This window comes from Xiphophorus couchianus, chromosome 9 (assembly GCF_001444195.1).
Source record: "Xiphophorus couchianus chromosome 9, X_couchianus-1.0, whole genome shotgun sequence".
In the NCBI taxonomy this organism is placed as follows: Eukaryota; Metazoa; Chordata; class Actinopteri; order Cyprinodontiformes; family Poeciliidae; genus Xiphophorus; species Xiphophorus couchianus.
The window spans coordinates 1390431-1408608 of record NC_040236.1 but is presented as its reverse complement, the minus strand read 5'-3'; the positions used below and the strand labels follow the sequence as shown (position 1 = coordinate 1408608).

Sequence of the window (18178 nt, the reverse complement as noted above, 5' to 3'; positions counted from 1 at the left end):
CTTCCCTCACCTGACACCTGAGCAGCTGTGGGGTGAATTTATACAACTTAACCCCCTACAAGGTTCTTTAATTTCAAAGATTTATAACTCGATTCAATCATAGGATGTATTTTTTAACTACGAACACTAAGGGAGCTTGGGAGTGTGAACTGGGGCTGGTTTTTGATGAACATTGGAGAGAGGCAGCCCTGAGAGCCATTCACCAAACTTCTATATGTATAATATGATGTAAGAAATTTTAACTAGCTTATGGAATATACCTACACGATAGCATCTGGAAGGCCTGCAGTTATTCTGGAGAGTGAATCTTTCACAGCAAGGGTCTTCTGCATTAGAACTTCAAGTGTGGGTAATCAAGTTCCATAACGACAGTCGCCTTGTAAAATGTCCAGAGCTGCAGTCAGGGTCTTCATGACAGTGTAGTATTCATGCATGAACTGGTACTCTTGATCTATGAAGCTCTTAACTCCTAGCTTGCAGCATAGCGTATTCAGATCACTCATGAGGATTTCTGCAACTTTTTTTACAGCATCAAAAAATGAATTCCACCTATAGTCCATGTTATATAGGCTGCTTTTAGTCATATCTCTTATCATGGACAACAACTTTAAAGGCTCTCAAGTATGGCTGCGTTCACACTGCAGCTTGAAGTGACCCAATTCCGATTCTTTTGGTCAAATCATTGACACTAACAAATAAATGCTACCTGTATGTGTTCTGCAGTGTGAACGGGCAAACAACATGAAAGTGTCCCGCATGCGCATTAGAGGCCGCAATAACATCATCATTCTCAGTGGTCTGCCAATAGCCATAAAAAGAAGTGCTCAGTGTTTGCAGAAGTAAACATGGATGCTAACGGTGGAGCATAGCTTACATATTTGAAGTTGTTGTCTGACCGCAGCCAGCATAAGCATAACTTAATCCACATATAGTCCGTAATAGTTATTGTTTTTCTTCCTGCTTGCGCATATCAGGATGCAGAATAGAGACATTTGTCGATTATCAGTGACATTCAGTTCAAATGAATGCGAACTGGACGTTAGGTCGAATATGAATCGCATACATATCGGATATCCAAGTGGCTGGCTCGCATTCGAAAAGAACCCGACCTGTGCTGTTCAGACTCATGAAAAGATCAGATACAGGTCTGATCTTTACGTTAAAAAAAATCTGAATTTTATCACTACAGGCCGCAGTGTGAACGCAGCCTAAAAGGCATGGCAATTTTGCTTCCATCTTAGTGTCACAATCTGCAGAGGTCTCCAGTCGCCCCTAACAAGATAACACCCTGAGTAGTTCCTCATATGGCCAATGATGGAAACCACCACTGTCTGAACCATTAAACATAGCAATCATGACAATGCACTAACGGTAAGCAACGCTCAACTATGAACACTGACCAAGGAGCAACAAGCAAGAACAACAAGCGCACAGATGACAGGTGACGAAAATAATCAAAGAGCAATGAGCATGAGCTGTGTGTGATCTTACGTTCTTGTATTTTATTTATTTGATGATTAAATAAATATTTTTTTAATACAATAGCATAATAATAACTACTACTGCAGTGTGCACAGAGCATTACAAAAACAAAGAACGGCTCTCAGTGAGACATCAGTCCTATCATTAACAGTGAAGAGCCGTTTAGAAGAATGGACTTGTTTGTGATTGTCACATCACTATATTCCAGACTTTGGTTACAGCTTCGTCGCACATGTGCGACAGGTCCGTCAACACCCCCATAATAAGAGCAGTAAATGATGGCATTTATCATCGGATATGCAAGATATTGTACATATAGTTAGCAAAGCTAGCATTGTACAGCTAGCTTTAACTTTACTGCTCATGCGCACTGCTGAGCTGAAGCATTCACTTCAGTGACAAAACTATTCAAATCCAGTTTACTCAAAATAACTTAGTCTTGTACCTTTCTCAGGTCAAACATGTAATTTTTTTTAGTTATTCTGTCTCCCAGAACAGCTTATTGGATTTATGCCTCCTAGCCTCAAACACAAGACAGAGACATGTTCACACCATGCTGACATGTAGCTGCTACACAACAATGTTATCTTCAGCTTACTTGGGTGTTGGCAAACAAAAATGGAACTTTCTAACAGAGAACTAGCTATCTGTCAGTGTTTTTCCAGAAACCCACATTCACATTAGTGTGTAAACCTGTGAGAACAGAGTGACAGCTGCTGGGTGAATCCAAAACACCATAAGGTCACGTGGTATACACAAACACACACATCCCTCTGATCCCTCCCCCTCCCTTCTCTCTGAGTTTCTAATGCTGTGAGGGAGAGCAAAACAGCAGGAGGTTTTACAGGGGGAGGAGGAGGCGAAACAGCAGAGAGAGAGAGAGCTGAGTGAGGAGGAGGGTAGGGAGTGAGCAGAGTGAGGCCAGATTAAAACCAAGAAGGAATAAAGGGAACACCATCATATTCTCCTTGTTTTAGTACGGATTGCTACACCATAGACACTGTGGAGAGGAAGTAGGCGATCAGACAGGGAGGAAAAGGAAAAGCTGGAGCAGGAGACCAGGCTTTCCAGAGGAGGATATGTGATGCAGCATGTGGGTTACCAACACTTTAGTGCTGTATGCATTACGGCAGTGAGATGTGTAAAGTAACCTCCAACATCCCAGTCTCACAGCTGATGATGCAGAGGACTAACAGTGAGAGGATTTCCTGCTGAACACCATGGACCAGGTAAGAAGAACTTTACTCTCACCTTTCACATGACCCTGAACCAAACCTGAAGAGAAATGATCATCATCGCTGCTGGTGAAACTGAGTTTCATTCCTCTTGCCTCAAAAAATCCAAATGAATGTAGTGAATTTTACAACCCACAGTCCTGCTTTGCAGGAATGTTCATTAATGTATAATGTATTGCAATTATGATATCATAAAAATCTGTGGCATAGTAATTCCTGAATTAGGATCTTGAATTACAATGTTACAATGTTGCCCAATTCTAGTTTCACAAACTTGAATCAGGCAAGCTTGTGAAATTGCCTCAACAATGCTGCCAATAGATGAGAACCCAAGGTTTAGTTATCAGGTTAAACACAGAAACAGTGTAGAATAGCATTGCTATTTGACAATAGCAATAATAACAAACCCAATGATGATCTTTTCTGTTTCTGTGCTCATTTGCATTTTAGTTAAAATCACTGTAATAATGATTTTGTACCTTGGAAAAGACTAGTGGGTAGAAGTAAAATGTGAACAAAACTGTAGAACTGCACAAAGTTTTTAGCAATTCTCTCAGGAATTTCTTCCATCTCCAATGTCCATCATCGTCATCAGCTTTATTAAAGGAACCAATAGGTCCACATGCCAATAGGTCCTTCTTTGTCCATTTATCTTTTGGCTGGGATGAGGATCAGTGCTTCCAAATCAGGGGCGATTGTCTTGAGCCAAAAAAGAGGAGGATGTCCTGCCCTAAGTGGAGGAGTTTAAGTATCTTGGGATATCTTGTTCACGAATGAAGGAAACATGGAGCAGGAGATCGACAGACGGATCGGCGCAGCCTCTGCAGTGAAGTGGGTGCTGTACTGTTGTTGTGGTGAAGAGAGAGCTGAGTGAAAAAGCGAAGCTCTTGAGTTACCGGTCAATTTGCGTTCCTACTCTCATCTATGGTCATGAGTTTTGGGTCATGACCGAAAGAATGAGGTCACAGATACAAGGGGACGAAATGCTTGTATAGCCCGTAGCGTATCTAGGCTGTCCTTTAGACATAGGATGAGAAGTTCAGTCATCCAGGAGGGATACATTCAGAGGAGCCAGTGGAGGTGGTCCAGGCATCTAGTCAGGACACCTCCTGGACACCTCCCTGGTGACCCAGGATACGCTGGAGGGACCATGTTTCTCGGCTGGTATGGGAATGTCTTGGGGCTCCCCCGGAGGAGCTAGTCCAACAGGCTGGGGAAAGGGAAGTCTGGGCCTCCCTTCATAGGCTGCTACCCCGTGACCCGATCCTGGATAAGGTGAAGAAGATGGATGGATATAAATGTATATACTTATTTTATCATCAGCAACAAAGCAGTGAAATGAAATTATTTTTAGGTTCGTCTTTGAGAGTAAGAGCCTTTTTGAACCCGGGATTATTTTTAGTCAGTTAGCTGAGGGACTGCTGCTTACTGTGTGTTAGCTCTGGGTATGTGGTCATACCAGAACTCATCATCACAGAGACTTAAATTTACAGAGTGTACAGAGAAATTCTGTAGCCTCTTGACCCAAACCTCTCAACATACAGTATATATGCTGAGCTGCACTATAATGGTGAGATGAACATGAAAGGTCCATTGTATTGTCAAAGGTTGTGTGTTTGTGTGCAGAAACATCAGAACATCCTGTTTCTGCTTGTGTGGGCAGAGATGTATGAGAGGCCAGGGACTAAAACCTACAAACTCTCTCACATATACCATCAAACCCTCTTACATATACTATCAGCCCCGACTCCAGACGAGTTTAACAGGGGGCATCGGCTTATTTTGGGGGGGAGCAAAATAAATACTTAGCAATATTACTCAAGTAAAAGAAAAAGGTACAGTGCAGTAAAACTACCCTTATAAGTACCGTACCCTTTTTCCAAAAAAAGTTACTCAAGGGAATGTATCAAGTACTACCCACTTTTGAATACAGACAACAACACCAGTAGCCTACAGGCTACTTATTTACAAGTTCAAGGTACTGTATTGGTATTAGCTAGTCATCTTTTAGCTAACATTTACCTGTATCCAACAGCATTACTCAACTCAGTCAGTTAGTTTGTGGAGAAAAAACTGTGCAAAGTTCTTTGCATTTTACTGGTTTGCTGCCATGATTCCAACACACACCCGCGACTCTGCCCAGCAGCAGGTCTCCTTCGCAGCTGCACAGGTGTAAACCCAGCGGGAGCTCATGGTGCATTTAAAGGCGGCTCAGAAAAGCAGGTTACGATGTGTTAACAACGGATTAAACAGTTCTAACTGCTGAAAAAAAATTACAGAAGGCACAGATATGGGAAATGCAGTAGTCCCTACTGTATCAAACGGATAGAAGAATAACAGAGAGTTGGCCACTTTAAGGTAATAAAAAGTCCACCTATCTGTTGGTGACCTCAAACTGAAACATATTTGGGCTCTTTGGCAGTACAATGATCGAAGACAAACCAGCAAGTCCATGTCTGATTGGATGAACAAAAACAAAATGAAGACTTTGGAGTAGCGTAGTTAAAGCCCTGACCTGAATCCTGATAAGATGCTGTAGTATGACTGTAAAAAGTCAGTTTGTGCTGGAAAATCCTCCAATGTAACTGATTTAGAACAATTCTGAAGTGATCAGTGGCCCGAATTCCTCCACAGCTGGAAAAGTCTCGCTGCAAGTTATCACAAAATGTGCTGCTAATGGTGGCCCAACCAGTTATTAGGTTTACAGGCCGATCACTTTTTCACACAGGGTCATATAGATTTGGATTTTTTTTTTTTTGTTGCCTTTATCAAAAATACATTTAAAAACTGCATATTTTGATTTCTTGTGTTGTTTTTGACTAATATTTACATTCATTTGACATTCTGAAATGCTGACGTATGAAGAACATACAAAAAATTTAATAAATTAGGAAATCAGGAAGGGGCAAACACTTTTTTACACACCTGTACATATCAAATGTTGTCCCTTGTTAAGGTAAATTTCTGATCATTGAGCCTTGTGGTAAAAATATTGGTTAGGTATATTTAGGGTTTACATTTCTATTCATTACTATACATCGTCATTTGGTTAGTCAAATGACAATATAACAGAACCCACAATTTGATGGCCAAAAAATAAAAACATATTAAACTGAAACAAATAAGCCTGGGAAGTGTGTCCTCAGCACTGGAGTGTTATCAGCAATCACCAGAGTACAAGAGGAAGAAGCAGAGGGAAGGAAAAGTGGAAAGCTAGGAAGAGGTGAGGGGGCGTTATTACAGCTACATAATGTAAATGACTTTATTTGTGAGAGCATTCTCAGTAATTCAGTTATGTACAGTTATTCAAACATTTCTGCATATAGTTACATTCAGTTATTTACAACTTTTTACATAGTATAAAACAAAACATTTTTTCTCATCGTCATCGTCAAATCAGATCAAACATTTCCTGTTTTAATTCAGCTGGGGTTATTAAAAGTATTTTTGTTGGCTAGATCTGGGAATTTTTTTTTTTACTTTCTTTAAATAAACAGAGCATACAGCACCCAGCTGTACATTCAGAAATTTTAATACAGTCTCTGTACAATTTGTGCTGTAGCCTACAGCATACTCTGTATCCAGCAGTGCGTGCTGCTGAATACAATCTGTGTTTTGCAACAATAACAAACAAACTCTTCATCTTTACACATGGAGAAAAAAATTGTATTCAATCTGTATCTGTCTGTCTATCTGGCAAAAGCAAGACTGTTATGTATTAGTGTGAGGAGCATACTTGGCAGCATATCTTGGCAACATGTTTATTGTTGCTCTGTTTTTCGCGGTGGAAACTCAAACTTTGTGTATAAGTCTGTGAACAGTGTTCACAAACTTGTTTTTTACCCATGCATACACACACACTGCATAGCTATTAACAACTCACCGTCTTTACTGGTCTTGCATCCTTATGTTGTCTATATGATGCTTTATGTGCAGAGGTTTTTTGCAACCCCACACTGTGTATACTTGGACATAGTTATGATTTTTTTCCCCCTGATTTAACCTAATGTCATCTTCATCTAACAAAAGGGCGGACCCCACTAACCCCTCACTCATGAGGTACCTGTAGGGTTATTTGTGTATTTGTTGTTTGGATGGGTTGAACTGAAATGTGAATTTCCCTCTGAGTATATTCATTCATTCATTCATTCATTTTAAATTGCCTCAGATTGTGACTGGACACTATAGACAGATTTACACACAGGACTCTAAAACTTTTTGATTAGGAAGTAATCATAATTTGGAAATGGAGTTTTTACAAATTGAGGTCATATTTAGTGAAGATGGCAGGAATCCATGATCAGAAATGTGGATTTAATATTTTCGTGTATAAAATGCACTCCGGCAAAATACAAGTCAAATTCAAAATCTTTATTGTGGCAATGTTTTTACTGACATTGCTCTGCGAAAAGTGTCCATGCTCCTGTTGGTTTACTGAGTTGTCTAGGGCAAGATTATAGCTTTTATTAATGTAAGAATTTTTTTATCAATATAACTATCACATCTTACATTTATAGCAGCCATTTTGAATTAGAATTTTGGAGTTATAAACTCTGTGTTCTGAAATTCTGAAGTGTTTTACACCTTCAGAATCCTCACACACAGATACTGTACTTCTCTAGGCAGTTTGAAGTAAAGTGGTGGGTCAAGCAGACGATGCCATGTGGTCAGAGGAGTTGAAATACAGCCTAGCTCTCCATTTGAAATACCATTAATCTTCCCACTCAGCTTCAGCTGCTTGAAAACAAACCTAATTAGTTTCCAAGTGGAATATTAATTTTCTGTCCGTGTATTTTCAGGCAGTTCGTTTATTTGTTTGAAATGAAAAATGAAAAAACAAAAATAGATTCATTTTTTCATTTTTCATTTATTGAACCAAAATAAAATAACGGCTCGGCTCGGCTCGTTATCCAACTTCCCATTTAGTGCACAAAACGAAAATGGAAAAACCGGATAGCGCTGAATTTTGATTTTCATGATTTCATTTTTGACAAGCGGTCTGACCCGGAAGTGGCTTTCACAGGGGCCGTATCACATATAGACATTATACAGGCTGCAGACAGACTATCTTGTTTGTTTCACGCTGTAGTATTTCCTACCAACCACAAGTCAGTTTAAGTAATGCTCCTGTGAGAAACAAACAATACCAGACAATCTGGCCTCCGAGAAAAATTTGTTTTTATTTTGAAAGAGACAGGACAAGGGCGTGGCTTTCCATATCATCCTGCAGCCATAACTCCCTCGCCTCCAGACCGGCAAGATGGCCTCCATTTCAGACCATCTGACTGGAGTGACGACATTTCCGGTAGCCACGTATGATTGCGGTAGTGTGAAGACAGAAAAGTTTGAAACTGAACTTTTGATGATAAATGCGACTTAATTTAGAACATGGCAACGATGGATTTAGAAAGAAGTGACTGGAATAGTGTGGATTGTAGTAACGAGGAAGGGATGGGTGGTCAAAATGAAGAAAAAAAGTGGGAAAAGGTGGGGAAGGGTGGTAAGAAGCAGAGAGCCACTGAAAGAAAGAGAAAAAAGAGAAGTGAGGAAGACACTGATAGTGAAGGCATTGAAGGTAGTGAAGGAAAGAGCAGAAGAATAAAAAAATCCAACTATGTATACAGTAAGATTTGATGAAGGAGAAGGGGTTAAGAAGATTGATCCACTTAAGTTAATAAAAGCACTTAAAGCGCATGTTGGAGAAATTAAACATGCTAAAATATTGAGAGACGGAAATCTTCTGATTGGATGTAATTCGGAAGTTCAAGTGGAAAAGGCGAAGAAACTTGGGTGGTTGTGTAAAGTCAAAGTTAGAACAGTTGTTAGAGTTGGTGAAAAAATAAATTATGGAAGAAAAGGAATTATCACAGAAGTGCCTTCAAGTGTAAATATGAAAGATTTAGTTGGGAATTTAAAAGAAAGAAATAGGAAAGTAAAAGAAGCACAAAGACTGATAAAGGCTCCAGAAAACGTTGAAACAGAAACTGTGTTGCTGGAGTTTGAAACAAAAGAAGTGCCAAAGGAGGTTTTCTTTGGTTTGATAAGATTTAGTGTCAGGGAATTTGTGCCTAAACCAGTAAAATATTTCAACTGTCAGGAATTTGGCCATGTTGCAAAAATGTGTAAAGGAGAAAGGAGATGTGCCCGAAGTTCTGGAGACCATGAATATGGAAAATGTGGAGTTGGAGTTAGACCAAAGTCCTGTAGTTGTGGAGGAGAGTATGTGAAATGATGAAACAGCAAACAATTACACAGAGAACAAATGTTATGCAGAAAGTAACATATGCAGAAGCATGTAAAATGTTTGAAAAAGAAACAAAATGGGAAATCTTTGACAGGAGAAAAACAAGTAATACAAAAAGTTATGGAAATGGTTGAAAGGAAAATAGAAGAGGAAAATAAGAAAATGGTGACTTTTATTGCAGGAGTAATAAATGCAACTTCAGATGTGAAATCAAAGACGGAAAGGATTCAGATTATTAAGGCAGCATGCCATAGCTTAGATTTGAAGAATATTCGATGGGAAGATATAAGGGGAGAAATATGTAGTCAAGCAAGTCAAGAAGGATAATTTCAATCTTACAAAGGAATGCAAGGAGTCTTTTGTCAAATGGTCAAGATTTTAAACAGTTTATTTGTGAGCAGGAAGTAAAACCTGATATAATTTGATACAGGTAACATGGCTGAAGCCTCAGTATCTGGATTTAATTGCAGTAAGATCTGAAAGAAAAGAAGGAAATGAGGGGTGGGTGTCTTTCTCTGATTAAGGAAGGTATTCCATATAAAATAATTGATTTGGAGTATGTAGCAATTGAAATATGGGTTGAAGAGAATGTAATATTAATTAGAAAGTTTTACAATCCTTGTAAGAAGCTTGAAATAAGTAAACCTGAGGAGATGGACATGAAAGGAAATATTTGGTGTGGAGATTTTAATGCGCATCATTCATTATGGGGAGGTGAAAAACGTCATTATAATGATAAAGTTTTAGAAGCTTTTTAGATAGCAATAATCTTGTATGTTTGAATAATGGTAAGAAGACAAGAATTGATATTAATTCAGGTAAGGAATCTGTACTGGATTTAACATTTGTTTCTAGTTGTTTGGCTCCATTATGTGATTGGCAAGTTAAAAATAAGTCTTTTGGTTGTGATCATTACATTATTACCAGCAATATAAGAATGGGTCAGTACAGAGTTCTGAAATGATAGGAGGAAAGTGGATATTTGGGAAAGCAAACTGGGGAAAATGTAATCACTTATGTGAATGTAAGATTTTAAATGTTCAAAATGATTTGAGTATTGAAAGTATGAATCAAGAGATCAGTCAGTGTATTTTAGCAGCTGCTGAGGAGTTTATTTCAAAGAGATCAAGGAGAAATAGGAGAAGGTTATTTCCATGGTGGAATGATGAGTGTAGAACAGCAGTCAGAGAAAGAAATAAAGCATTTAAATTGGTTATAAGGTATGTATAAGTTGTATTTATATGGGAAAGAGTTAGAAAGGATGATTGTTTTGGTTTTTTTGGGAGTAGTTTTTGATAAGAAACTAACTTGAGAAAATCACAGAACATATAATGGAGAAAAGTGAAAAGTTTCTTAACATTATGAGGTGTTTAGCAGGTTGACATGAGGTGCAAGTTTTGAATCACTTAAAAATATTTATTTGTCACTAATTCGGTAAAGAATAGATTATGGGAGTGTGGTGTATGGTTCAGCGGCTAAAACTAGGTTAAAAAAAATTAGATGTTATTCAAGCTAGAGCATTGAGAATTTCTTTAGGGGCAGTTAAATCAACTCCAGTATGTGCTTTACAAGTAGAATCAGGAGAAATAATGATTATTTGCTAATTTATACTGATGGCTCAAAGGGTTAGACCCAAAAAATGAAGCAACTAGTATAGCAGTAGTGATTTATGAGTTAAAGATTAATATTTCAAAAAGAACATCTAATTATCTCAGTATATATGCAGCAGAATCATGTGCTGTTATTAGCTTTAGAATGGGTAGAGGATACTAATATAAATAAAATAATAGTTTGTAATGATTCATTATCTGCATTGTTGAGTATTGAAAAGGGACGTACAAATAATCATCAAAATATATTATATGAGGTTATGGCTGTTAATCATAGATTATGTGAACAAAATAAAAATGTAATATTATTTTGGAATCCTGCTCATGTAGGTATTTTGGGTAATGTAGGCAGATAGGTTGGCTAAGGAGGCTCTGATGCATGAATTATGATCCTTTGTGTCAGAATTTTTTTTCCATTTTTTAAAATTCTTTTCTTAAGGCATAAAAAAAGTAGGAAATTTTTTTTGTAAAAATAATTTTTTTTTATTTTTTATTTTTATGTGATCAATTGTAATTTTGTCCAAATACAAAGTTGTTATTTGAAAAATACATCAGTAGTATTGTTCCTTAGGGGTTATCTGATGTCACAATATTTTTTTTACTTGCAAGAGTCGTCTACAGTAGAAGGAGGGACCGGGTCGGTTCTCATGCTTTTTTGTCTGTCGGCCATGTTGGATTTAACAAAAATAATTTCTTGCATTTGCAGCTGATGGCCAGTAGTTGATGGTATATTTTATGAGGCATTAGTGTCCACTTCAGTGGTCTGTGTGCATTTATAACATAAAAATCCACAGGAAGCACAAGAAAATGGCTTTTAGATAGCTGTCCACTGTAGTGACCACTATGCATGGAAGGGTTAAAAAAGAAGATATTGATATGCCAATAAAGTTATCTAAATCTGAAGGGAAAAGTATAGTTTGGAGAGAAAGCAAGAAAATATGAAAAATTAGGTGGTATAATGAAATAAATGGAAGGCATTATATAGGATACAAAATACAGTTGATGTAGTAAGGATTAGAGGAATGAACAGAAGGGAGGACATAATTAGAAATAGAATAAGAACTGGTCACAGTTTTTCAAATGGAACTCGTTTTAAACTTATTGGTTTATGTAGTTGGTGTGAGACTAGAAATGATGGAACATGTTTTTATTGTAGGAAATATGTAAATCAAAGAAGATTATTAACAACGAAATTAAGTTTTAATGGACAATTAAAATTTGAAAATGTGGTTGATCAATTAAATAGTATTGAGGGGAAAAAGAAGATTTTTCATTTTTTTAAAAATACTGGGCTCATTATGAGAATCTGAGGTATAGATATTAGGATCCAATAGATGGCAGTAGTGCAACAGTAATGGATGCAAGCTGCCGTTAAAATCTAAAGAAAAAGAAGGCCTCCATTGCACTTCGCCACCAGCAGCGGTAAGTACCCTATTAATTTGCTACAAAAAGTTGTTTTAAGATGTTTTTAGGCGAAAAAGTAGTCCTTATAGCTTCATCTATCCACTTAGTTAATCCAAAATTAGGCTTCTTTGAAATGTGCTCCGGAGTTTTCGGAGCAGCGTAGCTCCACTAACGGGGTCAGGCGGCCATATTTCGGGGCCACCGTAGAGGATTATAGGACCCCATAACATTTTTCTAACCCCTGATGTGCAAGATTATTTCTTCAGATTAAAGCCTGAAATCAAAGATTAAAGTCAGAATGATTACCTTTTTTATGTGGCCCAAATTCTCTTCCACAGGCAAACATTTATTTAGTTACGCTTTTAATAATCTAATTGGCACATTATTTCAAACATTTCCTACCTGGTAGAAATATTTTTATTGTATATTTTGGATAATCAGCCTTTTCTGCATGCTTGTTCATGATAACGGATTATAATTGGTATGCTAATGCTATTCAGAAAGGAAAAATGTAAAAAAAACTATAGGGTTTCAATGACTGACAGAATGTTCTAGTCGCAGATTGAGTATCTAAAAGTCTTCAATCTGCTCTGTTTAAGAAAAGAAAAACACAGTGCAGATTGAAGATTGGTAAAAATTGGGCGTACTAGACCTTTAGCCATTTACTGAAGCAGGAGCTGCATTTAGAAGCTTCTAGCTTCATATACAAAACAAAGTCAGGTAGTAGCTTTCTGTGTGAAGGTTTATGATCAAATTAATTGCAAAAACTGGTCTCTACACAGTGTGCGGGGCAGAGAGAACTTCCGCGTCAGACCACTTGTCAAAAAATGAAGTCATGAAAATTGAAATTCAGCGCTTGTTATCCGTTTTTTCCATTTTCGTTTTGTGCACTAAATGGGAAATCGGATAACGGGCCGAGATGAGCCGTTATCTGATTTCCGATTTTGGTTTAATAAACGTAAAGCAAAAAGATGAGTCTATTTTTGTTTTTTCATTTCAAATGAAAAAATCGAACTGCCTGAAAATACACGGACCATTTTAATCTCCATTTTTGTCCATTTTTATTTATGTCCTTGACTTGGAACTTGAATATTTTGATTCTAAAGTACAAACAGAATAACCGAATTCCAAAGACTTACCAATATTTGTGCTCTAAATAGACCCATCCATCCATCCATCCATCCATCCATCCATCCATCTTCTTCCGCTTATCCGGGGTCGGGTCGCGGGGGTAGCAGCTTCAGAAGGGAGGCCCAGACGTCCCTCTCCCCGGCCACTTCTTCCAGCTCTTCCGGGGGAATCCCAAGGCGTTCCCAGGACAGCCGAGAGACATAGTCCCTCCAGCGTGTCCTGGGTCTTCCCCGGGGCCTCCTCCCGATGGGATGTGCCCAGAACACCTCATCAGGGAGGAGGCGTCCAAGAGGCATCCTGACCAGATGCCCGAGCCACCTCAACTGGCTACTCTCGATGAGAAGGAGCAGTGGCTCTACTCCGAGTCCCTCCCGGATGACTGAGCTTTTCACCCTATCTCTAAGGGAGAGCCCAGCCACCCTACGGAGAAAACCCAATTTCGGCCGCTTGTATCCGTGATCTCGTTCTTTCGGTCATGACCCAAAGCTCATGACCATAGATGAGGGTGGGAACATAGATCGACCGGTAAATCGAGAGCTTCGCTTTTTGGCTCAGCTCTCTCTTCACCACGACGGACCGGTACAGCGCCCGCTTGACAGCAGACGCTGTGCCAATCTGCCTGTCGATCTCCCGCTCCCTTCTTCCCCCATTCGTGAACAAGATCCCAAGATACTTGAACTCCTCCACTTGGGGCAGGACACCTCCCCCCCCTGACCCGGAGAAGGCACTCTACCCTCTTCCGGCTCAAGACCATGGCCTCGGATTTGGAGGCACTGATCCTCATCCCGGCCGCTTCACACTCGGCTGCGAACCGCTCCAGCGAGAGCTGCTGATCACGACCTGATGAAGCCAAGTGAAGTCCTTGCTGAATTCTCAAAAACATAAAACTTGCACAGATTTTTATGTGAGATTTGATATTTTCTATCAACAAAGTGGTAAAAGGTTATTCAAAGGCTGAATAAAGTTGGACGGCTGCTCCGCTTTCTGCTCATCTTTCTGATTATGTTAAGGACAAGAGGTGAAGCACTTCTTTGTGATGAAGAGTATTTTGACCAAACTATGAATTTAGTGAACTTAGTAAAAGTTTCCATTTCAGTAGTCCGCAGAGTTTAAAGATGTGACATCAGTGACACTGATGTGAGGAGATAGTTCTGCAGAGCAGAATCTCTATTTGAAGCCACCCTAATTCAATCACAGAGTTATATGTAATCTGGCTTTTCATCCTGCACATCCATGAAAGTCTCTTTTCATTTACCACATAAATGCCTTATGCTCTTATAGCATTTCTGTTTTCATCCTCTTTTTCATCTACATGTAAAAGTCAGCCACTGTCTATCAGTCAGCACACCTACTACACCTTCTATTCATTACTTCCCAGAGGATTAGACCGATTTAGCAAAATCTCTTTCTGCTGCTGTAAATAGACAGATGGGCCCTTCCCCCATCCTATATGTACACACAAGGTCCTTTCAGTGGCTTCAAAAAAACGGGACATTTCTGAACAGAAATTATGCACTGAATCCCCTGTTCTTGATCTGCCTGTATCGCTCTATCAGGTGTAGTTTGTCAGTTTCTTTCTATTTTTTTGTTTGTTATGCTGCTTGCAATATTTACCAGGAACATATAAAAATACAGTCCAATAATATATAAAGTTACCTTTTAATACCTTTAGTCTCAATATGACATACTGTGTAATTTTGCATGCTTTAATGTTGGAGCACATTGCGTTGCCATTAACTTCAAAAGTAGCTTTACAACAAAGCTTCCAATGCTGTAGGTGCCTGGTAGACAAGAAGGTTTTATGAGAGATAAAAGAGGTGTGGGAGTCAGGCCACAGACTAAGTAAGCTGAGAGATAGAAAAAGACGGTGTGGGTTGCATGAAAGTTTACTAACGCTGGTTACACACAGCCCCCTCTGGTGGCAAGGATGGGGCTGAAAAGGCCTTCCAAAGGCCTTTCAGAACAAGGCCTTTAGAATGACCCATAGCAACACACTCATATATAGATATTAAAGGTCACTCTGCTTCCTCTTGCTTTAGATTGTGCAAAAACATTGACTAAGACCATGCCAACACTCCTGTTTTTAACAGGGAGTGGGAGTCATGGTATAGACCACATCGGACATAACCACTAATCTCTGTCTCTGTCAGAAGATCACCACAGTGATTCAGTCATTATAAGTAAATCCCTCAACTGGCACATAAATTTTGGGGCATTATTAAAAAACAGAGACAAAGTACCATATGGTCAGGAAACTCACATGCTCAGAAGTTAATCTCTCTTCCACATGAGCTGTTTGTTTTTTAACCTGTTCTACTACACCGTATTCCAAATTATTATGCAAGTGATATTTTGGAAGCGTGGAAGCATATACCTACCACCTGTGCTGTAAGGTATATGCATACATTCCAGCATATTCCAAATTATTATGTTCTCAGATTTTCTTAAATGGTCAATGCAAATGATGGTCAGTATAATTTTCAAGTCATGAACTATTACAGTATATATCAAATTTTACTGAACAAAGCTCCCCATGAGAACAGTATTTTATTTCAAAAATAAAAAAACTCAAAATGCACTGTACCAAATTATTATGCACAGCAGATTTTCTAAACATTTTATGAATTATAAAGAACTGCAAACGGTTATTCTTTGAATGTGGAGAATTAAATGTACTAAAATCAAAAGCTATTTCAGTCAAAAACATCTTAACAGATGTTAACATAGGACCCCTTCTTTGATATCATAGGACCCCTTCTTTGATATCACAGCACAATTCCCGCATCTATTGAACTTGTGAGTTTGTGGATAGTTTCTGCTTGAATTTCTTTGCAGGATGTCAGAATACCTTCCCAGAGCTGCTGTTTTGATATGAACTGCTTTCCACCCTCAGATCTTCTGCTTGAGGAAACTCCAAAGGTTCTCAATAGGGTTGAGGTCAGAGGATGGTGACCACACCATGAGTTTCTCCCCTTTTATGCCCATAGCAGCCAATGACACAGTGGTATTCCTTGCAGCATGAGATGGTCTTTGTCATGCATGAAGTTGATTTTGCTATGGAAGGCACGGCTCTTCTTTTTGAACCATGAAAGAAAGTGATCAGTCAGAAAGTCCATATACTTTGCTGAGGTCTTTTTCACACCTTCAGGGACTCTGAAGGGGTCAACCAGCTCTCTCTCTCTCCCCATGATTTCCTAACCCTAACCCAAAAAATGACTCCACCAAATCCTTGCTGACGTCACAGCCGTGTTGGGACGTGGTGGCCATCCACCACCAATCCACTACTGTGTTCTTCTGGACCATCCAGGGTTGCACACCAGTCATCAGTGAGCAAGTCTGTTTGAAAATTAACCTTCATGTATGGCTGGGGCCACTGAGACTGTTTCTGCTTGTGAGCTCTGGTTAGGGGCCCAATAGTAGGTTCATGCACCACAAGCCTCTGGAGGATCCTCCACCTTGAAGTTCCAGAGGCATCAGCAGCTACAACTAACTGTTTGTTGCTTTGTAAGGGTATTTTAACAGATGCTCTCTTAATGCAATGAATTTGTCTAACAGAAACCTTCCTCATTATGCCTTTATCTGTACAAACCCATCTTTGTTCTGAATCAGCCATAAATCTCTTCACAGCATCCTTTTGATGTTGATATGTGTCAGTCAGTTTAGAAATTACACGTTCATTTAGAAATTAACTTGTGAATTACATTTCTAAACTTGAAATGTCATTCACTGCGATGTGGGCCAAAGGGGATATATGTTAATTCAGGAAAATTAAACAGTGGGGCTAAAGATTACCGTGGTGGCAAGTAGGACTTCCAACTATAAACATTGGAGCTCATTGCAGATGATAAATGGTCAAAAATAGCCACAAAAATAAACTAAAGGTGCAACTGAAAGCTTTTTCTTTCAATATTTAGAAGGTGACAGGGATTAAGGGAGGGCAAGTATTGTGAAAAAATGTTTCATTGACATAATTTTATAAATGATTACTATTAAAGTCCACTGCTTATCACCTATTTACTGCTATTACCAACTTATCAGTCACCCTAATAAACAGTAGAGGAAACTTTTTCAGCTCTTGTTGTATTAAATATATGGGAGAAAGATCTAAGAAAGGCAATCAAACAAATGTGATATTAGATGGATAAATTCAAACTAAAGGCAGATTAGTGATGTGAAAGATGATGGCTTAAGGAAAATTGTCATCATTGTAACAAATGATGGCAATGTCTCCATCATTGTCTCCATTATGTGATGAAGACTATTCTGGTCTACATCATATGATGGATTCTCCATATTGTATCATATGGAGAAGACTACAAAAGTGACGCTGAGATAACGTCCACAAGCTACTGGTCTCATTAAAGACTACTAGACATTTCTTACTAACCTGAATTATTTTACTGCTACATTGAGGAACAGTTGGACCACCATTCCAAACTTGTGACTGTAATGAAAATAGAAGAGAGATATTATGTTGAATCATGTACCTATTATTCTTATATTTCACAACAGTGGAACATTTCAAAGAAAGTCAGCCCACTTAGGACAGATACTGCAAGGAATATGATCATAAAATTAAATGGCTATACCGCCTATGGCGGGGCATTAACCTGAGAGGAATATTGAGGTTTTTATTTTGAAATTTTCAGTAAGCTTCGCAAGGCAGTCACTGTCTTTCCCTATGTAATGCTATGGCAGGCCCCAAAATATAAAGATATAAATAAAAAGACATTCTATTGGGTGTAGAACAATAGGTGCCTTCCATAGGGTAGGGTATGGCAGGCCCCAGTAAAGGTTTCACAAATCCCAATCCAGATTATAATATTCTGCTATTAGAGCAGAATAATCTAGTCCAGGTTTGAAGAGTCTATGTGTTGTAGTTTTGAAATTAGAGCAGTTCTATTGTGATCCAGAGGCAAAAAAGTGGCGAAATAAACCTTTATTGAAGTGTCACAAATCAGAAAAAAGTTTCACAAATCCCAAACATGGTTTAAAATATTCTGCTAATAGAGAAGAAGAATCCAATATAGGTTTGAAGTGTCTACGTCTTGTAGTTTTAGAGCTGGAGCAAT

General features: G+C 38.6%; 1 protein-coding gene across 1 annotated transcript in view; it reads left to right on the top strand.

The window, feature by feature from the left end:
• The first annotated feature begins 2358 nt into the window (after positions 1–2358).
• LOC114150370 (rho GTPase-activating protein 23-like) overlaps positions 2359–18178 on the top strand; it is a 108983-nt gene continuing 93163 nt past the window's right edge. Inside the window, exon 1 of the mRNA XM_028026739.1 lies at positions 2359–2711. Within this exon, the coding sequence (XP_027882540.1) occupies positions 2703–2711 (9 nt within the window). The 5' untranslated portion in view covers positions 2359–2702. The remainder of the gene's footprint in view (positions 2712–18178) is intronic.